Source organism: Salmo trutta, unplaced genomic scaffold (assembly GCF_901001165.1).
Source record: "Salmo trutta unplaced genomic scaffold, fSalTru1.1, whole genome shotgun sequence".
NCBI lineage: Eukaryota > Metazoa > Chordata > Actinopteri > Salmoniformes > Salmonidae > Salmo > Salmo trutta.
In genome coordinates, this window is record NW_021823350.1 from 156,852 (window position 1) to 177,500 (window position 20,649).

The following is a 20,649-nucleotide window of genomic DNA, read 5'->3' on the forward strand; positions in this document are numbered from 1 at the left end:
GGGTTCTTAGTGTTCTCAGGGTGAGGAGGGTTCTCAGGGTGAGGAGGGTTCTCAGGGTGAGGAGGGTTCTTAGTGTTCTCGGGGTGAGGAGGGTTCTTAGTGTTCTCAGGGTGAGGAGGGTTCTCAGGGTGAGGAGGGTTCTTAGTGTTCTCAGGGTGAGGAGGGTTCTTAGTGTTCTCAGGGTGAGGAGGGTTCTTAGTTTTCTCAGGGTGAGGAGGGTTCTTAGTGTTCTCAGGGTGAGGAGGGTTCTCAGGGTGAGGAGGGTTCTTAGTGTTCTCAGGGTGAGGAGGGTTCTCGGGGTGAGGAGGGTTCTTAGTGTTCTCGGGGTGAGGAGGGTTCTTAGTGTTCTCAGGGTGAGGAGGGTTCTTAGTGTTCTCAGGGTGAGGAGGGTTCTTAGTGTTCTCAGGGTGAGGAGGGTTCTTAGTGTTCTCAGGGTGAGGAGGGTTCTTAGTGTTCTCAGGGTGAGGAGGGTTCTTAGTGTTCTCAGGGTGAGGAGGGTTCTCGGGGTGAGGAGGGTTCTTAGTGTTCTCAGGGTGAGGAGGGTTCTCGGGTGAGGAGGGTTCTTAGTGTTCTCGGGGTGAGGAGGGTTCTTAGTGTTCTCAGGGTGAGGAGGGTTCTTAGTGTTCTCAGGGTGAGGAGGGTTCTCGGGGTGAGGAGGGTTCTTAGTGTTCTCGGGGTGAGGAGGGTTCTTAGTGTTCTCAGGGTGAGGAGGGTTCTTAGTGTTCTCAGGGTGAGGAGGGTTCTTAGTGTTCTCAGGGTGAGGAGGGTTCTTAGTGTTCTCAGGGTGAGGAGGGTTCTTAGTGTTCTCAGGGTGAGGAGGGTTCTCGGGGTGAGGAGGGTTCTTAGTGTTCTCAGGGTGAGGAGGGTTCTCGGGGTGAGGAGGGTTCTTAGTGTTCTCGGGGTGAGGAGGGTTCTTAGTGTTCTCGGGGTGAGGAGGGTTCTTAGTGTTCTCAGGGTGAGGAGGGTTCTTAGTGTTCTCAGGGTGAGGAGGGTTCTTAGTGTTCTCAGGGTGAGGAGGGTTCTTAGTGTTCTCATGGTGAGGAGGGTTCTCGGGGTGAGGAGGGTTCTTAGTGTTCTCGGGGTGAGGAGGGTTCTTAGTGTTCTCGGGGTGAGGAGGGTTCTTAGTGTTCTCAGGGTGAGGAGGGTTCTTAGTGTTCTCAGGGTGAGGAGGGTTCTTAGTGTTCTCAGGGTGAGGAGGGTTCTCAGTGTTCTCAGGGTGAGGAGGGTTCCTAGTGTTCTCGGGGTGAGGAGGGTTCTTAGTGTTCTCGGGGTGAGGAGGGTTCTTAGTGTTCTCGGGGTGAGGAGGGTTCTCAGGGTGAGGAGGGTTCTTAGTGTTCTCGGGGTGAGGAGGGTTCTTAGTGTTCTCGGGGTGAGGAGGGTTCTTAGTGTTCTCGGGGTGAGGAGGGGTCTTAGTGTTCTCGGGGTGAGGAGGGGTCTTAGTGTTCTCGGGGTGAGGAGGGTTCTCAGGGTGAGGAGGGTTCTCAGGGTGAGGAGGGTTCTAAGGGTGAGGAGGGTTCTTAGTGTTCTCGGGGTGAGGAGGGTTCTTAGTGTTCTCGGGGTGAGGAGGGTTCTTAGTGTTATCGGGGTGAGGAGGGTTCTTAGTGTTATCGGGGTGAGGAGGGTTCTTAGTGTTCTCAGGGTGAGGAGGGTTCTCAGTGTTCTCAGGGTGAGGAGGGTTCTCTGGGTGAGGAGGGTTCTTAGTGTTCTCTGGGTGAGGAGGGTTCTTAGTGTTCTCTGGGTGAGGAGGGTTCTTAGTGTTCTCTGGGTGAGGAGGGTTCTTAGTGTTCTCAGGGTGAGGAGAGTTCTTAGTGTACTCAGGGTGAGGAGGGTTCTCAGGGTGAGGAGGGTTCTTAGTGTTCTCAGGGTGAGGAGGGTTCTTAGTGTACTCAGGGTGAGGAGGGTTCTCAGGGTGAGGAGGGTTCTTAGTGTACTCAGGGTGAGGAGGGTTCTTAGTGTACTCAGGGTGAGGAGGGTTCTCGGGGTGAGGAGGGTTCTTAGTGTTCTCGGGGTGAGGAGGGTTCTTAGTGTTCTCGGGGTGAGGAGGGTTCTCAGGGTGAGGAGGGTTCTTAGTGTTCTCAGGGTGAGGAGGGTTCTTAGTGTTCTCAGGGTGAGGAGGGTTCGTAGTGTTCTCAGGGTGAGGAGGGTTCTTAGTTTTCTCAGGGTGAGGAGGGTTCTCAGGGTGAGGAGGGTTCTCAGGGTGAGGAGGGTTCTCAGGGTGAGGAGGGTTCTTAGTGTTCTCGGGGTGAGGAGGGTTCTTAGTGTTCTCGGGGTGAGGAGGGTTCTTAGTGTTCTCGGGGTGAGGAGGGTTCTTAGTGTTCTCTGGGTGAGGAGGGTTCTTAGTGTTCTCAGGGTGAGGAGGGTTCTTAGTGTTCTCAGGGTGAGGAGGGTTCTCAGGGTGAGGAGGGTTCTCAGGGTGAGGAGGGTTCTCAGGGTGAGGAGGGTTCTTAGTGTTCTCAGGGTGAGGAGGGTTCTTAGTGTTCTCAGGGTGAGGAGGGTTCTCAGGGTGAGGAGGGTTCTTAGTGTTCTCAGGGTGAGGAGGGTTCTTAGTGTTCTCAGGGTGAGGAGGGTTCTTAGTGTTCTCAGGGTGAGGAGGGTTCTCAGGGTGAGGAGGGTTCTCAGGGTGAGGAGGGTTCTCAGGGTGAGGAGGGTTCTCAGGGTGAGGAGGGTTCTTAGTGTTCTCAGGGTGAGGAGGGTTCTTAGTGTTCTCAGGGTGAGGAGGGTTCTCAGGGTGAGGAGGGTTCTCAGGGTGAGGAGGGTTCTCAGGGTGAGGAGGGTTCTTAGTGTTCTCAGGGTGAGGAGGGTTCTCAGGGTGAGGAGGGTTCTTAGTGTTCTCGGGGTGAGGAGGGTTCTTAGTGTTCTCGGGGTGAGGAGGGTTCTTAGTGTTCTCGGGGTGAGGAGGGTTCTTAGTGTTCTCGGGGTGAGGAGGGTTCTTAGTGTTCTCATGGTGAGGAGGGTTCTTAGTGTTCTCAGGGTGAGGAGGGTTCTTAGTGTTCTCAGGGTGAGGAGGGTTCTTAGTGTTCTCAGGGTGAGGAGGGTTCTCAGGGTGAGGAGGGTTCTCAGGGTGAGGAGGGTTCGTGAGGAGGGTTCTCAGGGTGAGGAGGGTTCCTAGTGTTCTCTGGGTGAGGAGGGTTCCTAGTGTTCTCTGGGTGAGGATGGTTCTTAGTGTTCTCGGGGTGAGGAGGGTTCTCAGTGTTCTCGGGGTGAGGAGGGTTCTCAGTGTTCTCGGGGTGAGGAGGGTTCTTAGTGTTCTCGGGGTGAGGAGGGTTCTTAGTGTTCTCGGGGTGAGGAGGGTTCTCAGGGTGAGGAGGGTTCTCAGGGTGAGGGTTCTTAGTGTTCTCGGGGTGAGGAGGGTTCTTAGTGTTCTCGGGGTGAGGAGGGTTCTTAGTGTTCTCGGGGTGAGGATGGTTCTTAGTGTTCTCAGGGTGAGGAGGGTTCTTAGTGTTCTCGGGGTGAGGAGGGTTCTCAGTGTTCTCAGGGTGAGGAGGGTTCTCAGTGTTCTCGGGGTGAGGAGGGTTCTCAGGGTGAGGAGGGTTCTCAGGGTGAGGAGGGTTCTTAGTGTTCTCAGGGTGAGGGTTCTTAGTGTTCTCGGGGTGAGGAGGGTTCTTAGTGTTCTCGGGGTGAGGAGGGTTCTTAGTGTTCTCAGGGTGAGGAGGGTTCTTAGTCTTCTCAGGGTGAGGAGGGTTCTTAGTGTTCTCAGGTTGAGGAGGGTTCTTAGTGTTCTCAGGGTGAGGAGGGTTCTCAGGGTGAGGAGGGTTCTCAGGGTGAGGAGGGTTCTTAGTGTTCTCGGGGTGAGGAGGGTTCTTAGTGTTCTCGGGGTGAGGAGGGTTCTTAGTGTTCTCGGGGTGAGGAGGGTTCTTAGTGTTCTCGGGGTGAGGAGGGTTCTTAGTGTTCTCGGGGTGAGGAGGGTTCTTAGTGTTCTCGGGGTGAGGAGGGTTCTTAGTGTTCTCGGGGTGAGGAGGGTTCTTAGTGTTCTCGGGGTGAGGAGGGTTCTTAGTGTTCTCTGTGTGAGGAGGGTTCTTAGTGTTCTCGTGGTAAATCCTCTTGTATTTGTCTTAATGTAGTCACACTCAAATATCTTCCTTTTCCAGTAATATATTGGAGTGTGTCTTCCTTGTACGTGAACCTACCTTCTTCATTGAACTGTTTGTTGATTTGATGCACCATCCAATAACCTTTTATATCCTGTCCTTAAGTGGTGGTTGAGCGCCATGGCCCCGCCTTCTTTCATCTGCTAGAAACATCCTGAGGATGATCTGTACTTCCAGTTCCAGGTCCTTACAGGCTCTGATCTAACAGCAGTGACCCGGCAGGGCTGCACCTGGACAGGATGTTCTGTACTTACCCTGATGTCTTTACAGGAGACATTAAATATATTCATGAGTGGAACATTCTAGAACACCTGGAGATTCTCAACCAGGTTCTGAGACGGAAGATGGGAGGTTGACCCCACTCTCACACTGTGCACTGCTGTGTCCCATCCATCACCAATAACCATAATAGTTATTCTGAATATGACATTAAGCCTCACATCTAACTTTATACCTTCATCTGTACAGGATGTGATTTCTCTGTCTGTCTGTCTTGTCTGTCTTGTCTGTCTTGTCTGTCTTGTCTGTCTGGTCTGTCTGTCTGTCTTGTCTGTCTGTCTTGTCTGTCTGTCTTGTCTGTCTGTCTTGTCTGTCTGTCTAGCCTTTTTGGAGTGACTGTTTCTCTAGTGACAGGCAGACTGTCCAGTTCTCTGTGGTTTTAAAGTGGTTGTTTCCAGTAGTTAGGGAATACGTTGATATTTGGGACAGAGTGTTATTCCTGCTGCTGCTCTGCTCTGTTTCATCTCTGTCTGTCTGCTGAGTGTTTGTTTCTCTGTCTGTCTGTCTGACTGCAGCTCTACAGTGTTTGCTAGGTCTGTGATAGCTTCCTGATCCGTTTCTTCACACTTCCTGTTTCAGTGGTTGAAAGGGAGGGGTTGGGGGGTGCGGTAGCCTGGTCCCAGATCTGCTTGTGCTCTTGTCAACTTGATTGCTTTCATCATCAAACCATGGCATGGCAATGAGTGACAAGGAGTTGGCATGGTAACACAGACTGGCTCAGGCTAGGGGGGGAGCTTCAGTTCAAAAACAATCTAAATCACATGGCTCCAAATGTACGTGACATTTCTGGTAGCAGCTGCACTAGACTGCTAAACAAACAGTGGTTTTATTAAACGTTTTGGTGATAATAGCAGCTGGTTAAAAGGCAGTCGGCCTGTCTTTTTCTTTCTGACAAATGGGAATCCTCCAATAGTTTGGTCACATGGTCAGGGTGTGGACTGGAGACCAGCAAGACAGACACCCCCAAATTATTTTCTAATGTGTGTGTTGGTTTAGAGGACAGCTAGAAACTCCGGATGAGTTGGTCAAATAAAGTTAGGAGAGATTAAAGTGCAACTTTTTCATTTGTATGTGTTGTTTTCCAATCCCTTGTATTTGTGTTGCGTGTTTTCAGGAGAGCCCCAACCTGTCTTTGAGAAGGGATGTTTCCAGGCCTCTGCCTGCCCTGTTGTTCAGTTGTCAGGTGGGGGTAGGGCGGACCAACCTAGCCATGATCCTGGGGACCCTGGTCCTCAACCACCTGAAGACAACCCAGGAACCACCACAGTAAGACTGGACTCAACCTCTGCAACCAAACTGTACCCTTTCCTAGAGATACACTACATGGCCAACAGTATGTAGACACCTGCTCGTCAAACATCTCATTCTAAAATCATGGGCAATAATATGGAGTTGTTCCCCCCTTTGCTGCTATAACAGCCTCCACTCTTCTGGGAAGGCTTTCTACTAGATGTTGGAACATTGTTGCGGGGACTTGCTTCCATTCAGCCACAAGACCATTAGTGAGGTCTGACACTGATGTTGAGCGATAGGTCTGGCTCGCAGTCGGCGTTCCAATTCATCCCAAAGGTGTTCGTTGGGGTTGAGGTCAGGGCTATGTGCAGACCAGTCAAGTTATTCCACACTGATCTCGACAAACAATTTCTACATGGACCTCGCTTTGTGCACAGGGGCATTGTCATGCTGAAACAGGAAATGGCCTTCCCCAAACTGTTGCCACAAAGTTGGAAGCACAGAATTGTCTAGAATGTCATTGTATGCTGTAGCGTTAATATTTCCCTTCACTGGAACTAAGGGGCCTAGCCCAAACCATGAAAAACAGCCCCAGCCCATTATTCCTCCTCCACCAAACTTTACAGTTGGGACTATGCATTCGGGCAGGTAGGGTTCTCCTGGCATCCCCCAAACACAGATTTCTCTGTTGGACTACCAGATGGTGAAGCGTGATTCATCACTCCAGAGAACGCGTTTCCCCTGCTCCAAAGTGCAATGGCGGTGAGCTTTACTCCACTCCAGCTAGTCCTGTTCTGTGAGCTTGTGTGGCCTACCACTTTACGGCTGAGCCGTTGTTGCTCCTAGACGTTTCCACTTCACAATAACAGCACTTACAGTTGACCAGGGCAGCTCTAGCAGGGCAGAAATTTGACAATGACGGTGCAACACTGAAAGTCACTGAGCTCTTCAGTACAGGCCATTCTAGTACCACTGTTTGTCTATGGAGATTGCATGGCTGTGTGCTCAATTTTATACACCTGTCAGCAATGAGCGTGGCTGAAATAGCCTTATCCTCCAATTTGAAGGGGTGTCCACATACTTTTGTGTATGTAGTGTATTGCCAGGCCGTCATTGCATGTAAGACATTGTTGTTAATTGTCTGGTAAAATAAAGGTAAACATTCACTATGAAACTGATCCAGATTATACCCAGAGGGCAACATTTGGCACGTGACGTGTTAATGATGTTTTCTGTTTGCAAACAGTTTTTCTGCTTGAGTAAACATCATTAGAACCAGATTTGCCTACTGGGTAGGCCTATATTTCAATCAAATGATGGATTGATCAGTGTCATAATTAACCAGTGGTGATGTAGTTAAACTGTAATGAAGCGTTTTAAAGATGGCTGCCTGTCCGGTTTGTTATTGTTTTCAGAGTGGAAGAGGCAGAAGCCAAGCCCCTGTTCCAAGTCATTCAGACCCTCATCAACAGACTACCTGAAGGACAACAGGTCATGGAAGAGGTGAGGGATCCTGAAATGTGTCATCTAGTTAGATACATAGTGATAGTTCCCAGCATCTAAATCATTCTGTCCCTTTGGTTCTTCAGGTTGACCAAGCGATCGCTCTGTGTTCAGAAATGCACAACATAAAAGAAGCGATATATGAAAATAAGAAGAAGCTTGAAGCGATCGGAGATGATTATCAAATTCAGGTGGGTTTATGTTTCAGATTGATCAACGTTATCAGTACACAATGATGATGATGATACAGTAATATGATGCTGCAGTGTTTAGCTAGTATGTTATGATTCTGGGGAAGCACGACCAAAGACTACTGTCTGACTCCTTGATGTCTGTCTCTTCTAGGGAAGCACGACCAAAGACTACTGTCTGACTCCTTGATGTCTGTCTCTTCTAGGGAAGCACGACCAAAGACTACTGTCTGACTCCTTGATGTCTGTCTCTTCTAGGGAAGCACGACCAAAGACTACTGTCTGACTCCTTGATGTCTGTCTCTTCTAGGGAAGCACGACCAAAGACTACTGTCTGACTCCTTGATGTCTGTCTCTTCTAGGGAAGCACGACCAAAGACTACTGTCTGACTCCTTGATGTCTGTCTCTTCTAGGGAAGCACGACCAAAGACTACTGTCTGACTCCTTGATGTCTGTCTCTTCTAGGGAAGCACGACCAAAGACTACTGTCTGACTCCTTGATGTCTGTCTCTTCTAGGGAAGCACGACCAAAGACTACTGTCTGACTCCTTGATGTCTGTCTCTTCTAGGGAAGCACGACCAAAGACTACTGTCTGACTCCTTGATGTCTGTCTCTTCTAGGGAAGCACGACCAAAGACTACTGTCTGACTCCTTGATGCCTGTCTCTTCTAGGGAAGCACGACCAAAGACTACTGTCTGACTCCTTGATGTCTGTCTCTTCTAGGGAAGCACGACCAAAGACTACTGTCTGACTCCTTGATGTCTGTCTCTTCTAGGGAAGCACGACCAAAGACTACTTTCTCCACAGAGCCATCCAGAGCCTGGAACGCTATTTCTACCTGATTGTGTTCAACGCATACCTTCATGAACAGGTATGGTTTTGTCCCAAATGGCACCCTATTCCCTTTACAGTGCACTACATTTTACAAGGACCTTATTCTGCCGCTATACAACTTTGTATGCGTTGTTTTTTGGAAACCTTGTTATTTACGAAGTTTTTGTAATAGATTCTTGTTGGAACGTTCCATAAATTATATCCACCCAGGCTGAAGTCATAAACAGTGCAATGCTTGAAGCACAGCGAAGGGCTGTTTGAATGAATGCAATGAGCCTGCTGCTGCCTACCACCGCTCAGTCAGACTGCTCTATCAAATCATAGACTTAATTATAATATAATAAACACACAGAAATACGAGGCTTAGGTCATTAATATGGTCGAATCCGGAAACTGTCATCTCGAAAACAAAAGTTTTTCTCTTTTAGTGACATACGGAACTGTTCCGTATTTTATCTAACGGGTGGCTAAGTCTAAATATTCCTGTTAGGCATTGATGTTTATGGTTAGGTACATTGGTGCAACGACAGTACTTTTTTCGCAAATGCTCTTGTTAAATCATCACCAGTTTGGTGAAGTAGGCTGTGATTCAATGAAAATGAACAGGCACCGCATCGATTATATGCAACGCAGGACACGTTAGATAAACTAGTAATATCATCAACCATGTGTAGTTAGTTAACTAGTGATTATGTTAAGATTGATAGGTTTTTATAAGTCTAATGCTAGCTAGCAACTTACCTTTGCTTCTTGCTGCCAGGGCGTAACAAGTAGTCAGCCTGTTAATCCTTGTGGAGTGTAATGTAAGGCAGGTGGTTAGAGGGTTGGACTGGTAACCGAAGGTTGCAAAAACGAATACCCCCTGAACAAGGCAGTTAACCCCCGTTTCTAGGCTGTCATTGTAAATAAGAATGTGTTCTTAATCTGACTTTCCTAGTTAAATAAATGTGTAAAAAAAAAAAGAAAAATTCGGAAAATCGGTGGCCAAAAATACCGATTGCTATGAAAACTTGAAATCGGCCCTAATTAATCGGCCATTTCGATGAATCGGTCGACCTCTAATCTCAACCTTTATTTCCTGTTTTTAGCATGGAAAACAGACATCTCAACCTTTATTTCCTGTTTTTACCATGGAAAACAGACATCTCAACCTCTACATCTGTTTTGTGGTGTTGCAGTATTCTCTTGGCTTTGCGTCCAACTTCAGCCAGTGGCTGTGTGCTCACCCCTGGGTGTACCGCCTGCTGGCCTGTATGGACCTATCAGAACTCTCCGCTCCGCCTGATCTCGTCACCAAGGGAGCCCGCGTTCTGGTGAGAACCTCCCACCAAATGACATCACATCACACTCAGTCAGACCCACTGCAGAACATGGAACTCAGTCAGACCCACTGCAGAACATGGAACTCAGTCAGACCCGCTGCAGAACATCACACTCAGTCAGACCCACTGCAGAACATGGAACTCAGTCAGACCCACTGCAGAACATCACACTCAGTCAGACCCACTGCAGAACATCACACTCAGTCAGACCCACTGCAGAACATGGAACTCAGTCAGACCCACTGCAGAACATCACACTCAGTCAGGCCCACTGCAGAACATGGAACTCAGTCAGACCCACTGCAGAACATGGAACTCAGTCAGACCCACTGCAGAACATGGAACTCAGTCAGGCCCACTGCAGAACATGGAACTCAGTCAGGCCCACTGCAGAACATGGAACTCAGTCAGACCCGCTGCAGAACATCACACTCAGTCAGACCCGCTGCAGAACATGGAACTCAGTCAGACCCGCTGCAGAACATCACACTCAGTCAGACCCGCTGCAGAACATGGAACTCAGTCAGACCCACTGCAGAACATCACACTCAGTCAGACCCACTGCAGAACATGGAACTCAGTCAGACCCACTGCAGAACATGGAACTCAGTCAGACCCACTGCAGAACATCACACTCAGTCAGGCCCACTGCAGAACATGGAACTCAGTCAGACCCACTGCAGAACATGGAACTCAGTCAGACCCACTGCAGAACATGGAACTCAGTCAGACCCACTGCAGAACATGGAACTCAGTCAGGCCCACTGCAGAACATGGAACTCAGTCAGGCCCACTGCAGAACATGGAACTCAGTCAGACCCACTGCAGAACATCACACTCAGTCAGACCCACTGCAGAACATCACACTCAGTCAGACCCACTGCAGAACATCACACTCAGTCAGGCCCACTGCAGAACATGGAACTCAGTCAGGCCCACTGCAGAACATGGAACTCAGTCAGGCCCACTGCAGAACATGGAACTCAGTCAGGCCCACTGCAGAACATGGAACTCAGTCAGACCCACTGCAGAACATGGAACTCAGTCAGGCCCACTGCAGAACATGGAACTCAGTTCATGTTTGTTTGCGTTGTGTAATGAATACATTCACTGGAAATCTAACTCATTATCTTATTGACTTACTGTGTGTGTGTGTGTGTGTGTGTGTGTGTGTGTGTGTGTGTGTTTGCGTTTGCGCGCAGGTTGCTCACGAATACCTGTCTCCAGACATACTCAGCACAGTGAAGGAGATGAAAGTGGCTAACTTCAGAAGAGTTCCCAAGATGCCCGTCTACGGCATGTCACAGCCTACATCAGAGGTATGATCAACACCAAGCCCGTATCACATTTGGTCAACGTCCAAAATGCTAGTTTCAGCCATTTCTATCTTCAGCAGACATAACATTTGAAGACGTCCCAGTTGATCCAGTAAGTTGTGTCTGTGAAGCTGAACTGAAGTGTATCTGCTGGGTTGTGTGTTCTGTAGGCGACGGGTGTGGTGTTGACCCACCTGACGGATGAGAAGAGGAAGTACAGCCACGTCCTGTGGGTCAACCTGCAGGAGGAGCTGGTTCTGGAGGGGAACGGACAGGTCTTCACCCCCAGAGAGCCGTCCTGTCTGGAGCAACACATCCCTGTCCCCGCCACAGACCCCACACAGATTGAGGTACTATACACTATATATACAGCTCTATGTGGACAACCCTTCACATTAGTGGATTAGGCTATTTCAGCCACACCTGTTGCTGACAGGTGTATAAAATCGAGCCCACAGCTATGCAATCTCCATAGACAAACATTGGCAGTAGAATGGCCTTACTGAAGAGCTCAGTGACTTTCAAGCGTGTAGGGCGTTAAAAATGGTCTGTCCTCGATTGCAACACTCACTACCGAGTTCCAAACTGCCTCAGGAAGCAACGTCTCCACAAGAACTGTTCATCAGGAGCTTTATGAAATGGGTTTCCATGGCCGAGCAGCCGCACACAAGCCTAAGATCACCATGCACAATTCCAAGTGTCGGCTGGAGTGGTGTAAAGCTCATTGGACTCTGGAGCAGTTGAAATGCGTTCTCTGGAGTGATGAATCACATTTCACCATCTGGTAGTCCAACGGAAGAATCTTGGTTTGGCGGATGCCAGGAGAACGCTACCTGCCCGAATGCATAGTGCCAACTGTAAAGTTTGGTGGAGGAGGAATAATGGTCTGGAGCTGTTTTTCATGGTTCAGGCCCCTTAGTTCCAGTGAAGGGAAATCTTAATGCTACAGCATACAATGACATTCTAGATGATTCTGTGCTTCCGACTTTGGCAACAGTTTGGGGAAGGCCCTTTCCTGTTTCAGCATGACAATGGCCCAATGCACAAAGCGAGATCCATACAGAAATGGTTTGTTGAGATCAGTGTGAAAGAACTTGCCTGGCCTGCAGAGCCCTGACCTCAACCACATCGAACACCTTTGGGATGAATTGGGACATCGACTGCGAGCCAGGACTAATCGCCCAACATCACTACGACCAACCTCACTAATGCTCTTGTGGCTGAATGGAAGCAAGTCACTGCAACAATGTTCCAACATCTAGTGGAAAGTCTTCCCAGAAGAGTGGAGGCTGTTATAGCAGCAAAGGGGGGACCAACTCCATATTAATGGACATTATTTTGGAATGAGATGTTTGACGAGCAGGTTTCCACATACTGTTGGTGTACTAACACATCCATGTCCTCACCCCACACACATAGAGGTACTAACTAACCCCCAGTACATAGAGGTACTAACTGACCCTAACCCCCAGTACATAGAGGTACTAACTGACCCTAACCCCAGTACATAGAGGTACTAACTAACCCCCAGTACATTGAGGTACTAACTAACCCCCAGTACATTGAGGTACTAACTAACCCCCAGTACATTGAGGTACTAACTAACCCCCAGTACATTGAGGTACTAACTAACCCCCAGTACATTGAGGTACTAACTAACCCCCAGTACATTGAGGTACTAACTAACCCCCAGTACATTGAGGTACTAACTAACCCCCAGTACATTGAGGTACTAACTAACCCCCAGTACATTGAGGTACTAACTAACCCCCAGTACATAGAGGTACTAACTGACCCTAACCCCCAGTACATAGAGGTACTAACTAACCCCCAGTACATTGAGGTACTAACTAACCCCCAGTACATTGAGGTACTAACTAACCCCCAGTACATTGAGGTACTAACTAACCCCCAGTACATAGAGGTACTGACTAACCCCCAGTACATAGAGGTACTGACTAACCCCCAGTACATAGAGGTACTAACTAACCCCCAGTACATAGAGGTACTAACTAACCCCCAGTACATAGAGGTACTAACTAACCCCCAGTACATAGAGGTACTAACTAACCCCCAGTACATAGAGGTACTAACTAACCCCCAGTACATAGAGGTACTAACTAACCCCCAGTACATAGAGGTACTAACTAACCCCCAGTACATAGAGGTACTAACTAACCCCCAGTACATAGAGGTACTAACTAACCCCCAGTACATAGAGGTACTAACTAACCCCCAGTACATAGAGGTACTAACTAACCCCCAGTACATAGAGGTACTAACTAACCCCCAGTACATAGAGGTACTAACTAACCCCCAGTACATAGAGGTACTAACTGACCCCCAGTACATAGAGGTACTAAGTGACCCCCAGTACATAGAGGTACTAAGTGACCCTAACCCCCAGTACATAGAGGTACTAAGTGACCCTAACCCCCAGTACATAGAGGTACTAAGTGATCCTTACGTGGACAATAAACCAGTAAAGTAAAGTGAGCCCCAGTCTGACTGTCCCTCCCCCTCCTCTCTACCCCAGAAACTAGAGACAGCCCTGGGAGAGGAGGTTCAGAGAGCCCAGAAGTGGCTGGAGGTCACTCTGGAGCAGGAGAAACAGATGAAGATGTTTAAAACCTGTCTGACGGTCCAGGAGGTCTTCAACCAGTACCAGAGAACACACCAGGGACTGCTCTATAAACGCATCCCTCTGTCAGACTGCTGCGCCCCCAAGGAGGAGGTAAAGGCAGACGACACACACGTTCAAGCACACACACACGCACGCACGTACACACACATACTCATACACACACACACACACACACAAAGGTAATGGTTTTGTGGAGGCACTGCAGTGACAGGTTTTCATGGGGCTGATATGAGGGGCAGGTTTTCATGGGGCTGATATGAGGGGCAGGTTTTCATGGGGCTGATATGAGGGTCAGTGACAGGTTTTCATGGGGTTGATATGAGGGGCAGGTTTTCATGGGGCTGATATGAGGGGCAGGTTTTCATGGGGCTGATATGAGGGGCAGGTTTTCATGGGGCTGATATGAGGGGCAGGTTTTCATGAGGCTGATATGAGGGTCAGTGACAGGTTTTCATGGGGCTGATATGAAGGTCAGTGACAGGTTTTCATGGGGTTGATATGAGGGGCAGGTTTTCATGGGGCTGATATGAGGGGCAGTGACAGGTTTTCATGGGGCTGATATGAGGGTCAGTGACAGGTTTTCATGGGGCTGATATGAGGGTCAGTGACAGGTTTTCATAGGGCTGATATGAGGGGCAGGTTTTCATGAGGCTGATATGAGGGTCAGTGACAGGTTTTCATGGGGCTGATATGAGGGGCAGGTTTTCATGAGGCTGATATGAGGGGCAGTGACAGGTTTTCATGGGGCTGATATGAGGGGCAGTGACAGGTTTTCATGGGGCTGATATGAGGGGCAGTGACAGGTTTTCATGGGGCTGATATGAGGGTCAGTGACAGGTTTTCATGGGGCTGATATGAGGGGCAGGTTTTCATGAGGCTGATATGAGGGGCAGTGACAGGTTTTCATGAGACTGATATGAGTGACAGGTTTTCATGGGGCTGATATGAGGGTCAGTGACAGGTTTTCATGGGGCTGATATGAGGGTCAGTGACAGGTTTTCATGAGGCTGATATGAGGGTCAGTGACAGGTTTTCATGAGGCTGATATGAGGGTCAGTGACAGGTTTTCATGATGCTGATATGAGGGGCAGGTTTTCATGGGGCTGATATGAAGGTCAGTGACAGGTTTTCATGGGGCTGATATGAAGGGCAGTGACAGGTTTTCATGGGGCTGATATGAAGGGCAGTGACAGGTTTTCATGGGGCTGATATGAGGGGCAGTGACAGGTTTTCATGGGGCTGATATGAGGGTCAGTGACAGGTTTTCATGAGGCTGATATGAGGGGCAGTGACAGGTTTTCATGAGGCTGATATGAGGGTCAGTGACAGGTTTTCATGGGGCTGATATGAGGGTCAGTGACAGGTTTTCATGAGGCTGATATGAGTGACAGGTTTTCATGGGGCTGATATGAGGGTCAGTGGCAGGTTTTCATGGGGCTGATATGAGGGTCAGTGACAGGTTTTCATGGGGCTGATATGAGGGGCAGTGACAGGTTTTCATGGGGCTGATATGAGGGGCAGTGACAGGTTTTCATGGGGCTGATATGAGGGGCAGTGACAGGTTTTCATGGGGCTGATATGAGGGGCAGTGACAGGTTTTCATGGGGCTGATATGAGGGGCAGTGACAGGTTTTCATGAGGCTGATATGAGGGGCAGTGACAGGTTTTCATGAGGCTGATATGAGGGTAAAAAATGGAAATCTTTGTTCTCCCTCTAGTGGGGTTGAATGTTATTACATGTTTTATGAACGATGAACTGAATTTCACCATCTGTTGCGTGCCTGTGTGTGTGCGCTTGCCTGTGTGTGTGTGTGTGTGTGTGTGTGCCTGTGTGTGTGTGTGCCTGTGTGTGTGTGTGCCTGTGTGTGTGTGTGCCTGTGTGTTGTTTTACTCAGGACTTTGACCAGCTCTTGGAGGCCATGAAGAGTACCTTGGCTGAGGACTCTCGCTCAGCCTTCGTGTTCAACTGCTCCAACGGCAAGGGAAGAACCACCACGGCCATGGTCATAGCTGCTCTCACTGTCTGGCACTTCAATGTAAGACTACACTTCTCACTGTCTAGCACTTCACTGTAAGACTACACTCCTCACTGTCTGGCACTTCAATGTAAGACTACACTTCTCACTGTCTGGCACTTCACTGTAAGACTACACTTCTCACTGTCTGGCACTTCAATGTAAGACTACACTTCTCACTGTCTGGCACTTCACTGTAAGACTACACTTCTCACTGTCTGACACTTCACTGTAAGACTAGTCCTCACTGTCTGACACTTCACTGTAAGACTACACTTTTCACTGTCTGACACTTCACTGTAAGACTACACTTCTCACTGTCTGACACTTCACTGTAAGACTACACTTCTCACTGTCTGGCACTTCAATGTAAGACTACACTTCTCACTGTCTGGCACTTCAATGTAAGACTACACTTCTCACTGTCTGGCACTTCAATGTAAGACTACACTTCTCACTGTCTGGCACTTCACTGTAAGACTACACTTCTCACTGTCTGGCACTTCAATGTAAGACTACACTTCTCACTGTCTGGCACTTCACTGTAAGACTACACTTCTCACTGTCTAACACTTCACTGTAAGACTACACTCCTCACTGTCTGGCACTTCAATGTAAGACTACACTTCTCACTGTCTGGCACTTCACTGTAAGACTACAGTCCTCACTGTCTGGCACTTCACTGTAAGACTACACTTTTCACTGTCTGACATTTCACTGTAAGACTACACTTCTCACTGTCTGGCACTTCAATGTAAGACTACACTTCTCACTGTCTGGCACTTCAATGTAAGACTACACTTCTCACTGTCTGGCACTTCAATGTAAGACTACACTCCCCTCACTGTCTGGCACTTCACTGTAAGACTACACTCCCCTCACTGTCTGACACTTCACTGTAAGACTACACTTCTCACTGTCTGGCACTTCACTGTAAGACTACACTCCTCACTGTCTGGCAGTTCAATGTAAGACTACATTCCTCACTGTCTGGCACTTCACTGTAAGACTACACTTCTCACTGTCTAGCACTTCACTGTAAGACTACACTCCCCTCACTGTCTGGCACTTCACTGTAAGAGTATATTCTGGAAAACCAACCTATATTCCAGGAATAGTTTATTTGCTGTGTAATAAACACATTGCAGATGTTACCAGAGCTGTTAAACCAGTATTAAAACAGCAATGCTCATCCGTTGTTGGTTTGTTTCTGCCATAGGGCTTTCCTGAGTTTGGTGATGATGAGATTGTCAGTGTTCCTGATGCCAAGTACACCAAGGGAGAATTCAAGGTGAGTAACAAACATAGATACTTTTACCAAAAAAGGGTTTGAATGAAACATAAGAGTTTTAGATTGACCACATAGCAGAGACTATAGTGCTACAGCTCAGTGTTAGAGCTGTAGTGGCCTAGCAACCACCTAGCAGACAAGATTCTCCTCTGGTCTGGAATAGTCTGGCCGACAGTCACACCAAACTCTGTCAAAATGGGAAAATGGGAAAATGCTTGTCACTCTGCATTAAGGAGATAGATTGGGGGTAAGGCCCTGTGATAGACTAGTGTCCTGTCCAGGGGGTGTACTAAGGTGATAGACTAGTGTCCTGTCCAGGGGGTGTACTGAGGAGATAGACTAGTGTCCTGTCCAGGGGGTGTACTGAGGAGATAGACTAGTGTCCTGTCCAGGGGGTGTACTGAGGAGATAGACTAGTGTCCTGTCCAGGGGGTGTACTGAGGAGATGGACTAGTGTCCTGTCCAGGGGGTGTACTGAGGAGATAGACTAGTGTCCTGTCCAGGGGGTGTACTGAGGAGATAGACTAGTGTCCTGTCCAGGGGGTGTACTGAGGTGATAGACTAGTGTCCTGTCCAGGGGGTGTACTGAGGTGATAGACTAGTGTCCTGTCCAGGGGGTGTACTGAGGAGATAGACTAGTGTCCTGTCCAGGGGGTGTACTGAGGTGATAGACTAGTGTCCTGTCCAGGGGGTGTACTGAGGAGATGGACTAGTGTCCTGTCCAGGGGGTGTACTGAGGAGATGGACTAGTGTCCTGTCCAGGGGGTGTACTGAGGAGATGGACTAGTGTCCTGTCCAGGGGGTGTACTGAGGAGATGGACTAGTGTCCTGTCCAGGGGGTGTACTGAGGAGATGGACTAGTGTCCTGTCCAGGGGGTGTACTGAGGAGATGGACTAGTGTCCTGTCCAGGGGGTGTACTGAGGAGATGGACTAGTGTCCTGTCCAGGGGGTGTACTGAGGAGATGGACTAGTGTCCTGTCCAGGGGGTGTACTGAGGAGATGGACTAGTGTCCTGTCCAGGGGGTGTACTGAGGAGATGGACTAGTGTCCTGTCCAGGGGTGTACTGAGGAGATGGACTAGTGTCCTGTCCAGGGGGTGTACTGAGGAGATGGACTAGTGTCCTGTCCAGGGGGTGTACTGAGGAGATAGACTAGTGTCCTGTCCAGGGGGTGTACTGAGGAGATAGACTAGTGTCCTGTCCAGGGGGTGTACTGGTGCATCAAGTTGCTTCAGAAACAGCGTTCTGAGTTGGTCTGGTTCGCGCACACGTCACCACCATCTCTCGTTCTGACAGTCAGTGTGTGTATTCTGTCCTGTCTGACAGTCAGTGTGTGTATTCTGTCCTGTCTGACAGTCAGTGTGTGTATTCTGTCCTGTCTGACAGTCAGTGTGTGTATTCTGTCCTGTCTGACAGTCAGTGTGTGTATTCTGTCCTGTCTGTCCCCAGGTGGTGATGCAGCTAGTTAGACTACTGCCGGACGGTCATCAGATGAAGAGGGAGGTGGACATGGCTCTGGACTCAGTCAGCGAGACCATGACCCCCATGCATTACCACCTCAGAGAGATAATCATCTGTACCTACAGACAGGTAGGACCACCCCCCCATTACATACCTACAGACAGGTAGGACCCCCCCCCCCATTACATACCTATAGACAGGTAGGACCACCCCCCCATTACATACCTATAGACAGGTAGGACCACCCCCCCATTACATACCTATAGACAGGTAGGACCACCCCCCCATTACATACCTATAGACAGGTAGGACAACCCCCCCATTACATACCTACAGACAGGTAAGACCACACCCCCATTACATACCTACAGACAGGTAGGACCACCCCCCCATTACATACCTACAGACAGGTAGGACCAACCCCCCCATTACATACCTATAGACAGGTAGGACAACCCCCCCATTACATACCTATAGACAGGTAGGACCACCCCCCCATTACATACCTATAGACAGGTAGGACCACCCCCCCCATTACATACCTATAGACAGGTAGGACCACCCCCCCATTACATACCTATAGACAGGTAGAACCATCCCCCCATTACATACCTATAGACAGGTAGGACCACCCCCCCATTACATACCTACAGACAGGTAAGACCACACCCCCATTACATACCTACAGACAGGTAGGACCACCCCCCCATTACATACCTACAGACAGGTAGGACCAACCCCCCCATTACATACCTATAGACAGGTAGGACAACCCCCCCATTACATACCTATAGACAGGTAGGACCACCCCCCCATTACATACCTATAGACAGGTAGGACCACCCCCCCATTACATACCTATAGACAGGTAGAACCACCCCCCCCATTACATACCTACAGACAGGTAGGACCCCCCCCCCATTACATACCTATAGACAGGTAGGACCACCCCCCCATTACATACCTACAGACAGGTAGGACAACCCCCTCATTACATACCTACAGACAGGTAGGACCACCCCCCCATTACATACCTATAGACAGGTAGAACCACCCCCCCCCCATTACATACCTACAGACAGGTAGGACCACCCCCCCATTACATACCTATAGACAGGTAGGACCACCCCCCCATTACATACATATAGACAGGTAGGACAACCCCCCCATTACATACCTATAGACAGGTAGGACCACCCCCCCATTACATACCTATAGACAGGTAGGACCACCCCCCCCATTACATACCTATAGACAGGTAGGACCCCCCCCCCCATTACATACCTCCAGACAGGTAGGACCACCCCCCCCCCATTACATACCTATAGACAGGTAGGACCACCCCCCCATTACATACCTACAGACAGGTAAGACCACCCCCCCATTACATACCTACAGACAGGTAGGACCACCCCCCCATTACATACCTACAGACAGGTAGGACCAACCCCCCCATTACATACCTATAGACAGGTAGGACCAACCCCCCCATTACATACCTATAGACAGGTAGGACAACCCCCCCATTACATACCTATAGACAGGTAGGACCACCCCCCCATTACATACCTATAGACAGGTAGGACCACCCCCCCATTACATACCTATAGACAGGTAGGACCACCCCCCCATTACATACCTATAGACAGGTAGGACCACCCCCCCATTACATACCTACATACAGGTAGGACCACCCCCCCATTACATACCTATAGACAGGTAGGACCACCCCCCCATTACATACCTATAGACAGGTAGGACAACCCCCCCATTACATACCTATAGACAGGTAGGACCATACACCCCATAGACAACCATACTAGACCATACACCCCATAGACAACCATACTAGACCATACACCACCATACACCTCATAGACAACCATCCTAGACCATACACCCCATAGACAACCATCCTAGACCATACACCCCATAGACAACCATCCTAGACCATACACCCCATAGACAACCATCCTAGACCATACACCCCATAGACAACCATCCTAGACCATACACCCCATAGACAACCATCCTAGACCATACACCCCATAGACAACCATCCTAGACCATACACCCCATAGACAGCCACCTGAGTGATTATCATGTGCACCTACAGACATGTCCAGTAGAGGGCGACACCTGCCTTTACATTACACTACCTATCAATAACACAAATAATGTCAACTCATTAAAACACTGTTTTGATCACACTGATATAAGGGAATGGTTGTCATGCGTCACAGGTGCATTTCTAGTCTGAAAGGCTTGACCCTGAACTGGTACAACCCAATGGGAGAGACAAGACTATTTAGCTACAGTTCTACTACTGGCCCATAGATGGCTGCAGTTCCACTCCTGGCCCATAGATGGTGGTAATGCTCTTGTTTTTATCTAGCTACAGTTCCACTCCTGGCCCATAGATGGTGGTAATGCTCTTGTTTTTATCTAGCTACAGTTCTACTACTGGCC

The 20,649-nt window shown here is 49.1% G+C and overlaps 1 protein-coding gene across 2 annotated transcripts in view; it reads left to right on the forward strand.

Annotated features, from left to right (window-relative positions):
• The window catches only part of LOC115190207 (paladin), a 146,331-nt gene that overhangs the window by 53,362 nt on the left and 72,320 nt on the right, over positions 1-20,649 (forward strand). For both annotated transcript variants that reach the window (XM_029748705.1, XM_029748704.1), the window contains 11 exons: positions 5,482-5,633; positions 7,016-7,103; positions 7,190-7,294; positions 8,073-8,168; positions 9,310-9,444; positions 10,656-10,772; positions 10,940-11,119; positions 13,306-13,503; positions 15,309-15,449; positions 16,648-16,719; positions 18,169-18,309. In XM_029748705.1, coding sequence (XP_029604565.1) covers positions 5,482-5,633; positions 7,016-7,103; positions 7,190-7,294; positions 8,073-8,168; positions 9,310-9,444; positions 10,656-10,772; positions 10,940-11,119; positions 13,306-13,503; positions 15,309-15,449; positions 16,648-16,719; positions 18,169-18,309 — 1,425 coding nt within the window. The remainder of the gene's footprint in view (positions 1-5,481; positions 5,634-7,015; positions 7,104-7,189; positions 7,295-8,072; positions 8,169-9,309; positions 9,445-10,655; positions 10,773-10,939; positions 11,120-13,305; positions 13,504-15,308; positions 15,450-16,647; positions 16,720-18,168; positions 18,310-20,649) is intronic.